The following is a 17077-nucleotide window of genomic DNA, read 5'->3' on the forward strand; positions in this document are numbered from 1 at the left end:
GTCAGGACTCACAGCTGAGGTGCATCTGGATGGATTGGAGCATGTTGGCATTTAAGACTGGAGTGCACAGTGTGTATTTGCCAGAGACTCGACCTTGTGACCAGACGGGTGAGATCGTCGTCTTGGGAGCCATCTCATCAGCAGCGGATGCTGAGAAACGTCCAGGTTTGATGCACGGTCTGTGAAAGAGGAGGGGGTGAGGTCTCACGCTCGTCAGCACACTTCCTGAGGTACGTTAGATTTTGTGACTAACATTTATACAGTCAGTAAATGTGGTGTCCCTCACACCTTATTGTATTGAGCTGTTTGTTAGTCATGTATCAGCTTCCACTGCGGTGGAGTTTTGTGAACTGGATGTTCCATGCCCGCAGGTTGGAAGCTGATCAGCAATCAAGCCAGGAAGTGTTTGCTGTTTGTACACCTTTAAGTGTTCTGTGTGTAGAGTGTGGACTCACATAATGGTTCCTTCTTTCACAGACTCGGTTGTTGCGGCCACCTGGGGGGTGTCGGCGGGGTCCTTGGGTCCGAAACAGCTTCTGGCTCCGGACCGTTAGCGCTGCTGGGAGCGCACCACGCCAGACCGCACCTTTTTGTATTATCACTGTTATGTATTAAATTCAGTTATCCTTTGTACCGTGCTCTGCTTATTTCATACTGGGTCCTTCAAACGCTGGTCGGTTCTCCGAGCTGCGTCCGACACATAACAGATTATTGTCATTATCATATGATTCTTCCACATAAAAAGTCTCAGGACAAAACGCAAATACTGCAAAACCAATTTTCTCCCAACTTTCTAGATGTAAAGTTTCTTTCATAACATATCCTTGCTCGGTTTAACTACAATGTACCATTAACATTTTTGGACAGTATGTGCAACTCCTTAAGTACTGATGCAATTTGGACAAAACTGGCATTTTTGCTCTTTTACTAGGGGAGCTATGACCACTACCTTTACACCCCCCCCCCCCCCCCCCAAACCAAACCAACTGTTTTAGGTTCCTTAGATGACCCCAAAACACAATCAGGATGTTCCCAAAAATAAAAACTGGCCTCAAGCCAAGATGGCCGCCAAAATTGGTTTTTTTTGTAAAACACCTTTACACAACATATAAACAACTTAAATATCACAGAGATTCAATGGGAAGAACATTGCAGGTCACAGCAAACTCATTTGTGCCTAAACTAAATTCATTCATGGGTTTAAGATTAAAAATAGCATCCAAAATGGCCACCAATAGACCCTTATTCAAATACATAGTAGGAACGAACAATAGACTTAATAATGACAGAAATCATTGGTGTTTTAGTGAAAAACCTTATTTTGGCGGCCATCTTGGACGCCATCTTGGATAACTGGCTTGAGGCCAGTTTTTATTTTTGGGAACATCCTGATTGTGTTTTGGGGTCATCTAAGGAACCTAAAAAAAGTTGGCTTGGTTTAGTCCTGGGGTGGGGGGTAGTGCAAAGGTAGTGGTCGTAGCTCCCCTAGTATATGTGTTTCAGCCGTAATATACCCTTCAAGTATTTCATAATGCCCTCAAATAAAGGTTTTTGCTTTAATTTTGCATACAATGGTTACATATCTGCACAAAAGCAGAATGAAAGTGATCCGTTCCCCCTTCTGCAGATATTTGCTAATGTCAGTAATGTACCCTTCCTCCTCAAAACTGAGAACATTATGTTTTTGTTTCCTCATTTTGGTACTCGGAGTGAGAGTTAAAATACCATTTTACTTTTTTTTTTTTAAAAATTACTTATTACCAACATGATTCTGAGCCAAAAATACATGAAATTGTTGAATTTGAAAATATTTCCACAATGTCCCAGCTGTTTATTTGATAATATGTGCTATGTGCTACAAGGTTATTATAACTTTTAATATTCATGATATTCCCATGTGCAGAATTACATGCATGTGTGCAGGGGTTGGTGCAATTATGACTATGATGTATTCCATCCAGACGCAGTGGTCACTAAACTCCTAACAGTTGCGCACAGAAATTGCTGTAATATTATTTTCCCAGTGAGAAACACCAGTACATTGGAAGTCATTAAATCAGTGAGACACACTGTATTGGTACCAGCGTTTCCTCCAACCCAACACAGTGTGGAAACTCCAGTTTAGTTTGCAATTGCAGGTGTTGATTCTGTCTGTTGTGTGTTTTTATGTAACAAATCCACTTGCATTTTCCCTTAAAATACGTACTGGCACCATTTCCTATAATTTCTTGCCACCACTCTTTTTTTTTTCCATGTGCCAAATGGTTCAGAACTGAAGTTTGACCGAGCAGCTGATCTATCCACTTCTCCTCTAGGACACTTTGTCCACGGACTGTGCGCAGTGATTGGATGCGAGGTTGCGTTGATGTCACCGCCCGCTTTGATGCGCGGTGCCGGAGCGCCAGGCGCGCGAGAGAGGACGCATGGATTTGACGCACGAAGGGAGCGGCGCACGGGAGAAGCTACCGCTTTGCGCACTCCCCGCGGTTGCCTGGATGACCTCCTCTTGCCCCCGCACACAGTGCTGCAGCCCGTCATGGGGGATGGCGGCGCGTCCTCGCCGGCGAACTTCATCCAGAACGGCACGGCGGACGCGCCAAGCACCGACGCGTCCGAGCAGTGGATGGCGGGGATCAGCGTGCTGATGGGTCTGATCGTCGTGGCCATAGTGTTCGGGAACATCCTGGTCATCGTGGCCATAGCCAGGACGCAGAGACTCCAGACGCTCACCAACGTGTTCATCGTGTCCCTGGCGGGCGCGGACCTCATTATGGGGCTGATGGTGGTGCCCTTCGGTGCTGCGCTCGAGGTGCACGGCTCGTGGCTGTACGGCTCCTTCTTCTGCGAGTTCTGGATCTCCGTGGACGTCCTGTGCGTCACAGCCAGCATCGAGACCCTATGCGTAATCGCCATAGACAGGTACGTAGCCATCACGTCGCCTTTCCGCTACCAAAGCCTGTTAACCAAAGCGCGCGCCAAAGCGGTGGTGTGCGTGGTGTGGGCCATCTCCGCGCTCGTCTCTTTCCTGCCCATCATGATGCACTGGTCCCGGGACAGCGTGGACACGGCGTGCTACGAGGACCCGGAATGCTGCGACTTTATCACCAACAGCGCGTACGCGGTGTCCTCGTCCATCATCTCCTTCTACATTCCGCTGCTCGTCATGGTTTTTGTTTACGCGCGCGTCTACAGGGAAGCCAAAAAGCAACTGGAGAAGATCGACAGGTGCGAGGGCAGGTTTCACAACAGCACCCTGACCGGACTGAACTCCAAGTGTAAGAAGAGGCCCTCCAGAATGCTGGCACTCAGGGAGCAGAAGGCGCTCAAAACATTGGGGATCATCATGGGCACGTTCACGCTGTGCTGGCTGCCCTTCTTCATCGTCAACGTGGTGCGCGTGTTCTGCGCCGAGCTGGTGGACAAGGACCTGTTCGTCTTCCTCAACTGGCTCGGTTACGCCAACTCGGCCTTCAACCCGGTCATCTACTGCCGGAGTCCGGACTTCAGGAAGGCTTTCAAGCGGCTGCTGTGCTGCCCGCGCCAGGCGGACCGGCGGCTGCACATCAGCTCCTGCGATCTGTCCCGTTGCTCCGGGGGCTTCGTGTCCTCTCTGGAACCCGCCGCTTTGGGGATGTGGACCGACTGCGCCGCAATGGAGAGCAGCGACAGCAGTCTGAACGCAAAGCTGTCTCACTCCGAATCCCAGCTGTGACCCTGAAAAGTGAATTAAACTTGGAGCGGGATTTACGCACGTGACTCCAAAAGAAAAAAAACAGGCAAAAACGTGACACTTGTGCGGATGAAGTTTGCGCAACAGCCGTGTTTACATATTTCATCCAGTTTGTTCTCCAAAGCAGTTAGAACTGTCAGGACTGGCCAATTGGTTGATCCCGACGACCCCCCCCCCAAACAAACAGTAATGGACGATTTTGATAACCAGTGACGTCATTTATCAGATAAAATAATATTTTATCTAACATTTTTTGCGCTTTAAATTTATAGTTGCCTTTTCAGTGTTAAAATGTTTTCAACTGTTTTAATCTTGCGAAATTACCAATAATATGGTGTTTAAAATGTTGGAGAGGAATATTTAACTGATTGGAAACAACTTTAAATTGGTTCTAACCCAAAAATGGGCAAATTGTGTTTTTTTTTTTTGTTTTTTTTTTTTTTGCTCTGGGAGGTTTACAGTGGATTTACATGACTCTGAAGGAGATAAAGTATCTGAGATTTTGTTTGTTTTTTGTTGAGTACCAGTTAAATAAATCAAGTAACCTGAAGATATTTGTTTGGGTTGTGAGACAAGCTTTACTATTTCTGAAAAATTTAGATACACATTGTCTTCCCCAAATGATTAATTGTTTAATCATAAAACAGATCAATAATCAATAATAACAATAACAAGTGGTAAGACTTTACAGTAAGGGTACATTAAGTGATATTAGTTAATGCAGTGCTAAGCATTACCTAACAGTTCATTAAGCATTAACGTCATGTTAGTTAATGCATTATTAGGCACATATAATGATGTTGCATTATTATGCAAAATAATGCATTATTATATTGTATTATTATGCATTAACCAACAGTAAATGAAGAGTTAACTGTGTTATCGTTTATTAATGTTGTTCATGTTAGTTAATGTAATACTAAGCATTAACTAACAGTGAATGAAGGGTTGACTGTGTTTAATAACCATTTATTAATGGTGTTCATGTTAATTATTGCATAATAATGCATTAACTATCAGTGAATGCAGGGTTAACTGTGTTTATTAGTAACCATTTATTAATGGTGTTCACGTTAATCAATGCACAATAACTGTCAGTGAATAAAATGTTAAATGTGTTTAGTTATTTTTTGTCATGGGTGTTCATTTTAGTTAATGCTAAATAAAACATTAAGTTACTCTTAATTAAAACAAATAATGTGTTTAGTAATCATTTATTAATGGCGTTTATGTGAGTTAAAGCAGTAATATGCACTAAGTAACAGTTAATTAAGGGTTAACGAAGGTGTTAAATAATAATAAGTGACATGATAATATTATTAATATATTGTTATTTATTAACCAATAGTGAATACAAAGCTGTGTTATGAATCATTTTTATGGTGTTCATTATCTTTAATTTATTATGTGTAAATTAATATATTGGTTAACATGAATGTTATTAATAAATTATTTCTAAACACATAGTTCACTGTTAGGCTACAGCTGTTACTCCATTAACTAACAATGACTCATGTACCCAGTTTTTAAAATGTTACAGAGTAACCATCAGAGCCTTTGGTCAAATATACACAAAATAATGGACAGAAATCTTTTGTGAAATTGTAGATAAACACAAGTATGAATGCTTGTGTAACAATGCACAGTTCTTCAAAATTCATTAAAAAGTCAGACTGGAGAGATGTTAAGTTTTGTGATGTCTAGGGTGGTTCAAAAAATAAAAGTTGGAAATTCATTACTCTCACCCCTTCATGTTATGATGCTTTGGGAAAAAAGAAAGCCTGCCAAATATTTTTGTCATACATTAATATTTAGAGGTAGCACATCATAGCTGAAGGTTGTAAATATATCAATTATCGCTGCCCGAGTGCCCGTGCAATAGGTTATCCATTATCCAGTATCTAATCACATCACTTATAAAGAGGATAGAAGTTAACCACCTGAGTGTAACTAAAGTATAATTTTATATTCAATTTAAAACTATACCTGGGTTTAAATATTTCTCACAAACAACATACTTTCAAAAATGTTATTTTAGGCTACAAGCTGAAAATTTTGCTTCAATTCACAGCTTCTTTTCTTTCAGATCTTTGGTGATGGTGAATCTAACATGAGATAAATGTAAAAAGAGACACTTGCTGACTTAACATGCTTAACCATGAACTGGAAACTTCAGTAAAACATGTCAGCTACTAGAAGTAGAACATTTGTATACCTTATTGGTTCCACCGACTGAAATAAAGGGAAACAAATTGCCCTCAAATGGGCAAATACTCAAGGTATTTTTCTTCAAACACACTGATTTGAAGAAAACTGTCCATGATGCTGCTGTGACCTCTATAGACATGGCAATTCCTTTTTGGGAGAGAGCTAGAATCCCACTGAGGGCAAAGCAGCATCTGATCACAAAGTTAGAAAAGGTGTTCGGAAAATGGAAAACATTGAAAAAGACCAAGAATCGCAATACAGACAAGCAGAAGAAAGATGAAACAGTGTTTTGTGAATCTTTGGAGGACTTGTTTGACATGGCACATCAGGATGTCCTAACAATGATAAAGTTTGAAGATGACAGACAGTTCCTACTTGCTCAGCGAGAGAAAGGTAGAAGGGGATGCATGGCAGGCATAGATAAAATATAAACTGCCAAAGAACAAAGAGCAGAAAAAAGAAAAGCTGCAGAAGCAAAATACAAAGAGAAACTGGAGGAGCCTGGACCATCTAATGTCTCACTACCTGACACTGTCTCCAGCCAGAGTGAAGAGAACACAGAAAGTCCAGATGAAGAATTTGTTATGCCAGTGCCACAAAAAGCCAGTAAAATGAAAGCTGTTGTAACACCAGGACTTGCAGCAGCATTGGATAGGACCAAAACAACAGACAGAAGTGCCACCTATATTCTGACTGAAACGGCAGCAAGTCTTGGTCATGATGCAAGCAACTTAATATCATTATCATGTGAAGGATGTTCTCTTATGTTACACAGCTGTATAATTGGTTCTTGTGCTGATTCATACATTTTTGAATATTAAGTACTGCAAGGCATAAAGACTATTATTGTTTGGAGCTAGATCAAAATATATGTGGAAATATATAAAACATAGACTTATTAAAATTGATCAATAGTGAAACAGTATTTCATCAATAAAATGAAAATGCAATGTTTGATTGTTACAAAATCTTCGCTACCCCAGTATGTAGGTATTGTAGGAGCATGATACATGTACGAGAAGAACTGCATCTCACAATTCATGTTTTAGTGTTAACTATTTTATGGGATATGAAAAGATTTGATTTTCCAATGTATTGCCATAATTTCTGTCCTGACATATCAATATTAAACTGACAGAAATAATTTGGAAATATCTGGAAATGACCATACTATATGACAAAGTTATTGGGAGCAAAATCTTTAAGGGCTGTGTGCTACCAGTAAAAATTATTAGAGTTTTATGAAATTGTACATGATGTGTTTTTATGTTAGGTACAACAAATTTAGAGGGTGAGACTTGAAGTTTTTTGAAAAAAAAATTTTTGACCATTTTTATGGACCACCCAAGTGATGTCACATTTGGTGAATGTACAATATAACAATAATACATCATGTATTATTACTATTGTTATTATTGTTACTATTATTATTGGCCCATTAGGTCACAGGAGGGTCTTTTTTTTTTTTTTTTCTTTCAATATTTTTTTGGATTAATTTTGGTCAGCTTTGTGATGAATAAGTGTATTTCATGGTCACGTTATAGAGTGATGAGGCAGTGGTCACAATGTGTTTTTTTACCTCACAGCCATCGGCAAGTGCAATTTGTACTGCAGGTATTTGTTTATATTAAACATTTCTGTAAATGTATTTATCCTGCGCTGTCTTTTCCACTTTTAAGCAAGTAAACATTTGAAAGTGGGCTGATTTACACGCTCTGAGTAGGGTATATATGTACCGTATATATTACAGTATGTGATGTGCAGAAGAATCTGATCCTTCAGCCTCTTTTTGTCTTTCTCATTTATGCTGTTTGTGAGGTGGTGTAATAAAAGAAAGTTTCAATGACTAATGTTGGAGTCTTATTTTGAAAATCAGTGCATTGTTGGTGCCTTTAAAGCAGTTTATCTTTTAAGTCCATCCAGCCACAAAAATCAATAAAATTCATGAGGGAGATAACATCTGATTGCATTTTGTTCCTCCTCTGTTAATGCACAGATGATTTTCAGCAAGCAGATGTGTGATAAACAGAGCTGAGAGCTTTCAGCAGGAACATGTGCTGGCTGGAGCACCTATAGAATCTGATAGATCACCGTGCGGTTATTCTTATACATTTTGTCTTATATTTAGGTTTTGAACCTGCTCCATTCTCAGCTGCACCCTGAAAGCTCAAGGCTATTGAAGTGTGCAATATTTTAAGTGCTGGTGTTGTGCAGAAGCATTGGAGTGCAGAAAAAAGCTGCATTCACTGTGGAAAAATAGGGGAAAATGTTGTAGCATTGGTGTCTTTTGCTATTTAAAGGGGTCTTATTGTGCAAACCTTTCTTTTTAAAAAAAAAAAAAAAATCCACCTTTTACATTTAAATATGTTTGGGGATTCATGTTAAACAAACTCGCTCGCACAAATCTTTGACCATGTGAAAACCATCCTGCTATAATTTCGGCTTGAAATAGCCCGTTTTATACTTCTGTGACACATATAACACAACTCCATATATAGTGTTCTGGTTGGTTAATCTGTCCCACAGCCTGAATGGGCGTGCCTCAGCGCAAATAGTTCAAATATGGGCATAAATGACATATGTCACAGAGATCTAACACAAGCTGTTTTCCTGATATTTTGCTCAAAAGCCAGTCGTTTCTAAATGCACAGTCATAGAATTGCACAACTTTAATGCAAGGAAACACCGGCTACATAAAACAAAATTGTATTTACAAACTTTTTTTGCACAATTTTATGCACAATCCGTTTAAATATCATAGCACTTCATGTTATCTTGTTACACACCAGTTTCCTAAATATTGTAATCATTATGTGTCTTCACAGGGGTATTACACTGAATTGAAGAAGTCACTTGGACGATCTTCTACACAAATGAATGTGCTGCTATAAAACGTGTGACTTTTATGCTGCAAACAAAGATTATCGGGGAAATCATTTGTGTATTTTACACTTGAAGTGGTATCAACACCTGCATATGTTTGTCAGCAGCGTTAAAGTTGTATTAAATTGAAGTTGTGATGCTTTGAGCGTCTTTTGGGTTGATATTCGATTATGGCTCATGCGCCTCAGCTGTCATCGTAAAACCACTGTCACAGCTGGTGTTGTGAGGTTGCTCATATTGAAGAGATTTTCTCTTCTTTTTCGGGCATATTAATTAGCTTTGAAGCTTGAAGGCTTCAGAATGCATAAGCACGACGTGTTGTGCTAATGATGCTCTCCCAGAAGGCCTTGCTGCACTTTTCAGTTAAAGCAGAAAAGCTGAATGGAAGCGAGCTGGAGCAGGTCGAGTTAACAAATTCTTGGATGTGATTGGCTGCATGAAGAGTGAAGCCAGTCTCATTAATGGGCACCTGGCAACGATGGGCCTTGTTATGAAGCATTGTTTGTTTGGGCAGAGGAGCAGTGGACTCACAGATGGGAAGACTAATCAGACCGTTTAAGAGTAATTATTTCAAATTGCATGCGTATTAGTAAACGCTCTGACGCCTGCAGATTGCAAAGGAGGAGCTGATACTGACACAAGCTCTGTCCGAACCGAGGTTACTGCTGGTCAAATTTGAGTTACTTTCACCTGCTGTAAAGTTGTGTCCATAAGTATTTGGACAGACACTTTTTTTTTTTACTCTATAGACCACCATAATGGAGTTAAAATGAAACACCCAAAATGTGTTACCGTGCACCTGTTCTTTACCATGCATCTGGTCGTACTATGCACCTGTTCCTTACCTTGCACCTGTTCTTTACTGTGCACCTGATCCTTACTTTGCACCTGTTCTTACCATGCACCCATTCCTTACAGTGCACTTGTTCTTAGCATGCACCTGTTCTTTACAGTGCATCTGTTCTTAGCATGTACCTGTTCTTTGCCGTGCACCTGTTCCTTACTTTGCACCTGTTCTTTACCATGCACCCGTTCTTACGATTCACCCATTCTTTACAGTGCGCCTATTCTTTACTGTGCACCTGTTCTTGGCTGTGCACTTGTTCTTAGCATGCATCTGTTCTTACAATGCACCTCATATTAGCATGCACCTATTCCTTACCTTACAGCTGTACTTTACCATGCACCTGTTCTTTACTGTGCATCTGGTCTTAACATGCACCTGTTCTTAGCATGCATCTGTCCTTTACTGTGCACCTGTTCCTTACCATGCACCTGTTCTTACCATGCCGCTATTCGTACTGTGCACCCATTCCTTACCTTGCACCTGATCTTTACCATGCACCTGTTCTTTCCCTCACACCTGTTCTTACTGTGCACCTCTTACTATGCACCTGTTCCATTCTTTCCTGTGCATCTGGTCTGTGGAACCTTCTGCCTGCTGAACTAAAACAGTCTGTTTATCTGAAAACATTCAAATCGATATTAATAGCACATCTGTTCTCTCTTTCGTATGAATAAGATATTACTGTTGTACTGAATTATTTTTCCTCTCCATCCTGTTTTTGTTACTAATAATGGAGCAGGACTCAGTCTCATCATATCTAAATTGTGACACTGATAGTGAAGTAAAGGGCTAGCTGCCGGTGATCACATTAGTACCCTATCTGTGATTCTGTTATTCTACCGCTGAGATTTAGTGTTCTGAGACTTGTTAGTACTAGTTGATTGATTTTGCTTTCTCTTTATCTGTTTGAGGTGCAATCATCAAACTCTTTTGTGAATGGTTGCGGTGGATTGGAGCACCCTTTTTGCAGTCCCCTGTCTGAGGGTAACAGCTGTTGAAGGACTTTAACATGACTATAACCTTACTGTTCTTGGTTTGCATGTTTGAAAATTCTTTGTTGTACTTTGCTTATTTGATCTTTGTTTTTGTTAGTATGCCATAAACAGTTGGTCACCACCCCCTGAGTCTGGTCTGCTTGAGGTTTCATCCTTAAATGATACCCAGTGGTTTTCCTTACCACTGTTGCCTGTGTATGTGCTCAGGGGGATTGGTAAGGTAATGTAAGGTAATCTGTCTGAAATAGGCAGACATGCAAGAAGGAAATGAGTGAGGGAAACCACTAAGGCACCCAAGGCTTCTGTGGCTGTGATTGGAGCAATTATGCATAGTCAAACTTTTATGTGTTGCATCAGAATTTACAATGCTTCATGATGGAGTGAAACAAACAAAACAAAAACAGATTTTCTTAAAAAGGCACATAGAATCAAATCTAGATTTTCTTTGTTTTTGTGTTTTAGAATCTGTGCCACTCCATCATGAAGCTGTGACTCATGATACAACACACAAAAGTTGTAATTTGTACAATTTCTACAATCACAAACACAGAAGCTGTCATGGGTGGCTTGGTGGCTTCCCTCACAAGTCTCCTTGCACGGTCACTCAGTTTTTTGAGAAATGCTTTTTTTCATACAGTACCATACTGTTTCTGTGTCTTAATGATTGATAAATGAAATCAAAGACACAGTCAGGTGATTTGGAAATGCTCATGTATCCATTCCTAACCTTAACTTAAAAAGTCATTGGGCTGTAAAAGTCACATATAGTTTGTACTTTTGCCCTCTGAAAATTGAGCCACTACACATAAAAATGTCTATAATTCCTAAAAGATTAATGTAATATTTTGTTAAAGCCCTTTGATCAAAGCTAACAATCTTCTCTACAGCTTCACTGCAGTGGTGCTCAGAGGAAAAATAACAAAAACCGTGTCACTTGTCCAAATACTTATGGACCATACTGTGCATAACATTAAATCTTTTTCAGTTTTTGTCGATAACAGTTTGTTGTTATCACAGCTGATGGTACTCATCTATATAATTACAAGCATCATGACCATCAAGTAAAAATATCAAGACCCAATTTTTGAAAAAAAACATTTTGAAGGCGAATTTGCTTCGTAATACGTTTTTGAAATGGATGAGCCTTTAAACAGCGAGTTACCCCTCATCAGCTTGTTAATTTCAAATGAAATGATGGATGGTTGGATGTTTTTCTCTGATAGAGAAAATTTTGCAATTTTTATTCATGAAATGTGAAAGTCATTGAAGCGGTTGATTAGAGTTTGACCACCTGCCTCAATGAGATTTTTTCTTTGATTTTTTTCAGTTTAATTCACACCAGCAGAGTGTGTTAAGGTTCGTTCAGCCAAAACGCAGGTGCTCCCCCCTGTCATGTGTCCATCCTTTCTCTGTGTGAACTTGGCTCTGTGGTCTCCATCTGTTGTGGTTTGGTCTTTCTTTGACCATAGCTTTTAGCTCAACATAAAACAAATGCAACCAGTCGAGTTCTGCAACCTCACATGTAAATTTTCTATCTGTAATGTAAATAATGCTTTTGACAAAAACTGTTCAGAAGCATTTGAAATAATATGAAATGTGCACTGGATCAGATTATCACACATCCACCAAAGAAGATGTGTGGATGAAGGTCAACCCTGGAACTGCCCTTAAAATGTTAATTTCAGCAAGGAAAGGTCTCGGTCATTGGGGTGAAAAGTCAAAATTTAGAATTGTTGGTTGGTCTCAGAACTGCTAAAGCAAGGTCTTGTTTGCCAAAGGTCAATTAAGATCATGTCTAACTGGTTAGTGGCCAACACTTCCAAGGTCCAACTGGTTAGTGGCCAACACTTCCAAGGTCCATTGACTGATTTCCAAACTTGATATGAGGATGAAGGTCAACACCAAAATTGAACACACACACACACACCAAATTTGCACCAAACCATGGCACACATGTTGGTGGGTCACGATTTTTGCCAAAAGCAAGGGCAAATTTGCTAAGAGCCAGGTTTGGGGTCAAAGTCAAAGTCTTATCTGTCTATCTGTTTGTTGGCCACCTCCTCCAAGATCTTTTGGCTGATTTCTAACAAAACCTTGCATGTAAATTAAGCTCCACCATGGAATTGCAGTTGAAATTTTATTTTAGGCAAAGGTCTTGGTCATTGGGGTCACTGTCAGTTAATTTGATTGTAAACAGATTGGCACACATTTGTAGGTGGATTCTTGAGCTCTCTTGGTAAGATGAGTTAAAGATCAATAATTTGGCTGATAGTCAAGGTCAGTAGTGTCAAAGGTCATTGATCCACTAGGTAATGAATTGTGTTATATGGAATTCTATCCTAAACAAGGTTTCCCCATCCTTATTGATGCTATACTTACGTTACCCTAGCTACCTTAGTAGGACAGGAGCCTATGCTGTATTGAATATTGGCCTCTGACTGGTCACACGTCTTTTTGGTGCATTTGAGGGAAACGCAGATAGGAATTTATTCCAGAATGAATACATGTTTCGCTTTAGTTGAGGGTCATACTCGCTCCCAAAAGTGCATGTGTATGTCCTATAGATACATACAGTGCACCCAGAAAGTATCCTCAATCTCTGCACCTTTTCCACATTTTGTTATGTTACAGCCTTATTCCAAAATGGATGAATTTTTTTTTCCTCAAAATTCTATATACAGTACCCCTTAATGACAATGTGAAAAAGTTTGCAACCCCCACCTCTTTATGTAGATTTTTGCAAATTTAATAAAAACAACACACAACAACAAAAGAAATTACATGTCCATAACTATACACATTCTTTTGCCATGAAGCTCAAAAATGAGCTCAAGTGCCTCCTGTTTCCAGTGATCGCCTTTGAGATGTTTTTACAGCTTAATTGGAGTCCATCTGGGGTAAATTCAGTTGAATGGACATGATTTGGAAAGGAACACACCTGTCTACATATAAGGTCCCAGAGTTGACAGTGCATGTCAGAGCACAAACTAAACATGAAGTCAAAGGAATTGTCTGTAGTCCTCCAAGACAGGATTGTCTGGAGGCACATATCTGGGGAAGAGTACAAAAACATTTCTGCTGCTTTTTATTTTTAATAAATTTTACAAAAATTTCAAAAAACATTTTCACGTTATCATTATGGGGTTTTGTGAGTAGAATGTTGAGGGGAAAAAATGAATTTACTCCATTTTGGAATAAGGATGTAACATAAAATGTGGAAAAAGTGAAGCACTGTGAATACTTTCTGTGGATGCACTGTATCTGTCATGTTGTCTGCCTTCAGTTTCACAGAGGGGTGCAACCTTATGAACTTTAACTTCAGTAACTCTTGTTTGGGAATCCCAGCCAGTTAACACGCCAGGGACAGATGGTCTTTTAAAGGTTCTCTCTGAGACGTTATGTTTGCAGGGCGAGCGTGCATGTGCCAGCAGGTCAGAAGCTTAAAAAAAAACCCCTCTGGTGGCAGATGATGGTTCCAAAGAGGTGACCGCTGTGATGGAAGTAATGAGTCATTCCTACCCTGAGGGTCGCTAACCTACTTAGAAGAAGGAGCTGCACTCGCCATTTCTGTTTTAAGCCCAGTTTGGAACATCACATAGCTTTGATTTGATCCATATGGAAGATGGGTGTGGAGCTCGCCTGAACCAGATCCACCTGGGGGAAGATTGAGGAAGGAAAATCACAGGTTTTGTGTACACACAACACACACACACACACACACACAACCACACACAACACACACACCACACACCACACACCACACACACACACACACACACACCACAGAGAGAGACCTGATCCCATTTGTTCAATATTACAAACTCAACCTGCCTTATCTTTAGTGATTTTTGTTCCTGTATATGACATTGATTATCACCATCACACATTCAAACAATTACAGACACACATTTCTTGAGCCTTTGTACTAAGCATAATCGCTTCCACAGCCTCTGTTGTAAAGAATCATGGGACCAATTTCATGTCATTGAACAGCCTTGACAAATACGTGGTTCCTAAGGTGAGTGAGTATCTACAACCCACTAATGTCACAATGTTACAAAATCTTTTGAGCACATGTTCTTGTCCACTACTATAAATGAAAGATTTTGTGCCAAATTTTATGTAATCTGACATTGTTTAGGGGCCCCCACAAAGCAAGAATTAATCCCAAAACAAGCAAAACGGGGAGACGACTTCCAGTAATGTTCTCCTCTGGGTGACTAATCAACCACCACTTTTTGTGATTAGAAGCCATCACATGTTCTGTAAAAGAAAATAATGGCATCAGTCTTCTCCCGTTTGGGTGAGTTGCCTTGCCAGCGGACGGAGGGAAAATGTGTCACTCTGGGGGACCTCTAATCTTATCGGATTGAGTTCAAATTGGTCTGCACCTATAAAACCCCAAGTGGAACAAAAAAACAACCTGTGGCACCAGTCTCTCACAACTTTTATTTTTCACATATAACATGAACAGCCCTAACGTCCACAAAGTGATCAATGTTCCGTCGTATAACTAGCCAACTATCCCTGTCACCTTATCTAGGATTCCAGAGAATGGTTAGGTGCAACTAAAGCTGCCTCAGAAGCAACAACAGCTTTTACTACTAGTACTGTTACTGCTAGAGTTGCTTGCCAAAATAGATGTAAAAAGTTCAAAGGAAAAGAGAGAATAGAATGTATGACACACTTGCCGATGGTAATCCAGCACAAACGTGTCACTCTACTTACTACTACTGCTACTACTACTAAAGTGCTCAATAGCCTACATCACTCACTCATTTCAGGTCCTACATATTTAGGACCTGAAATGGACCCATATGGACTCTCTGGTGACAGGAGCAGAGAAGAGAACACTGGACAAACTGGACAGTATGGACATGCCAGTCACCCTCGCACACCGTCATCAACAACCAGACGGAACCTCTTCAGCCACAGACTGCTCCTTCCCATATGCAGGACCAACAGACTGGAAAACTCCTTTGTCCTTCATCAGACTGCACAACTCCTCACTCAGGGGGAGGAGGAGTAACAGGAAGACAGGGGACGCGGAAGGAGAGCAACAGTAGGAGCCAGTATTGATCACTATGTCTGGTAATTATATTATATTTGCAAACTATTTTAGTTCACTTTTGATACTCTGTTGTGCTTATTACCTGTGTGCTGCTATAATACAATGCTGCTGGAACATTAATTTACCTGAAGGAGTCTTCCCAAGGAATTAATAAAGTTTTATCTAATCTAATCTCATATACACGCATACAGTTGTCTCTTAGTACAACCCAGTCTCACAGCAAAGTCGTGATTCAGCAGCACGAAAATATACATTAATTTATTGGTTCGTGATATTGTGACAAAAAGCGCCTAATTTTTGTCACGGCAGCATGAATTCATTGTAATTCATTCTCTGATGACTGCACAAAATTAAAAGTGAAACCTTAACATTATTGTTAAGGTTAGGTTTGGGGGTAGGAGTAGGGTTAGTAATAGTGAGTTAAACAAAAACCCCCGTCACGAAAATTTGACTCATTTCATGACGGGAGCACGAAAAAAAAAACGTGAGACTGGGCTACTTAGTATATATAAAAGTGAAACTCTTGGACTGTTCAAGAGCCTCCTTCGGGAGTAAATATGAAAGGGTTTTGGCCAAAATCCCAGGTGGCCAGTTACTACTCTAAGCCCTAATCCTCCACCCACTGGCTACCCTTTTAGACTTAGACTGCTGGGGGGTTCCCATGATGCACTGAGTGTTTCTTTCTCTTTTTGCTCTGTATGCACCACTCTGCATTTAATCACATCCACAGCATGTCTTTTTCCTGATTCTCTCCCCTCAGCTCCAACCAGTCCCAGCAGAAGACTGCCCCTCCCTGAGCCTGGTTCTGCTGGAGGTTTCTTCCTGTTAAAAGGGAGTTTTTCCTTCCCACTGTCGCCAAGTGCTTGCTCACAGGGGGTCGTTTTGACCGTTGGGGTTTTTCTGTAATTATGTATGGCTTTTGCCTTACAATATAAAGTGCCTTGGGGCAACTGTTTGTTGTGATTTGGCGCTATATAAATAAAATTGATTTGATTTGATTTGATTTGATTTGAAATGGTCAGTGGAATCTGTTTGCCCCATCTTGTTTCTTCCAGGACAGGTCATTTTATCCACGATAACAGGTGCCAGAAAAATCCCAGACTAAAGACTGCTGGACTCTGCACCGTTAAATGGGCCTGTGTTAATGTCAGGCACCCAAAATGAAGATAATCAAAGAGTAGTCCGTGGCTACATCATATTTATGAGCATTCAGCGTCTCTTCTGGCCTGTCGGGTCAGCTCTGGGAGCACGTGCCAATACCGCGTATCTCCACAACCATCACACCATGGAACCCCCCCCCCCCAGGTTGTTGATGGAAAACACCCAGGTAGAGAGGAAATCCA

The 17077-nt window shown here is 40.4% G+C and overlaps 1 protein-coding gene across 1 annotated transcript; it reads left to right on the plus strand.

The window, feature by feature from the left end:
• The first annotated feature begins 2065 nt into the window (after nucleotides 1-2065).
• Nucleotides 2066-5405, plus strand: adrb1 (adrenoceptor beta 1). The gene has a single exon (XM_034194324.1). It carries the CDS (start codon nucleotides 2366-2368, stop codon nucleotides 3710-3712), a length of 1347 nt encoding a protein of 448 aa, XP_034050215.1. The 5' UTR covers nucleotides 2066-2365; the 3' UTR covers nucleotides 3713-5405.
• The last annotated feature ends 11672 nt before the right edge of the window (nucleotides 5406-17077 follow it).

This window comes from Thalassophryne amazonica, chromosome 18 (genome assembly GCF_902500255.1).
Source record: "Thalassophryne amazonica chromosome 18, fThaAma1.1, whole genome shotgun sequence".
Classification (NCBI taxonomy): Eukaryota; Metazoa; Chordata; class Actinopteri; order Batrachoidiformes; family Batrachoididae; genus Thalassophryne; species Thalassophryne amazonica.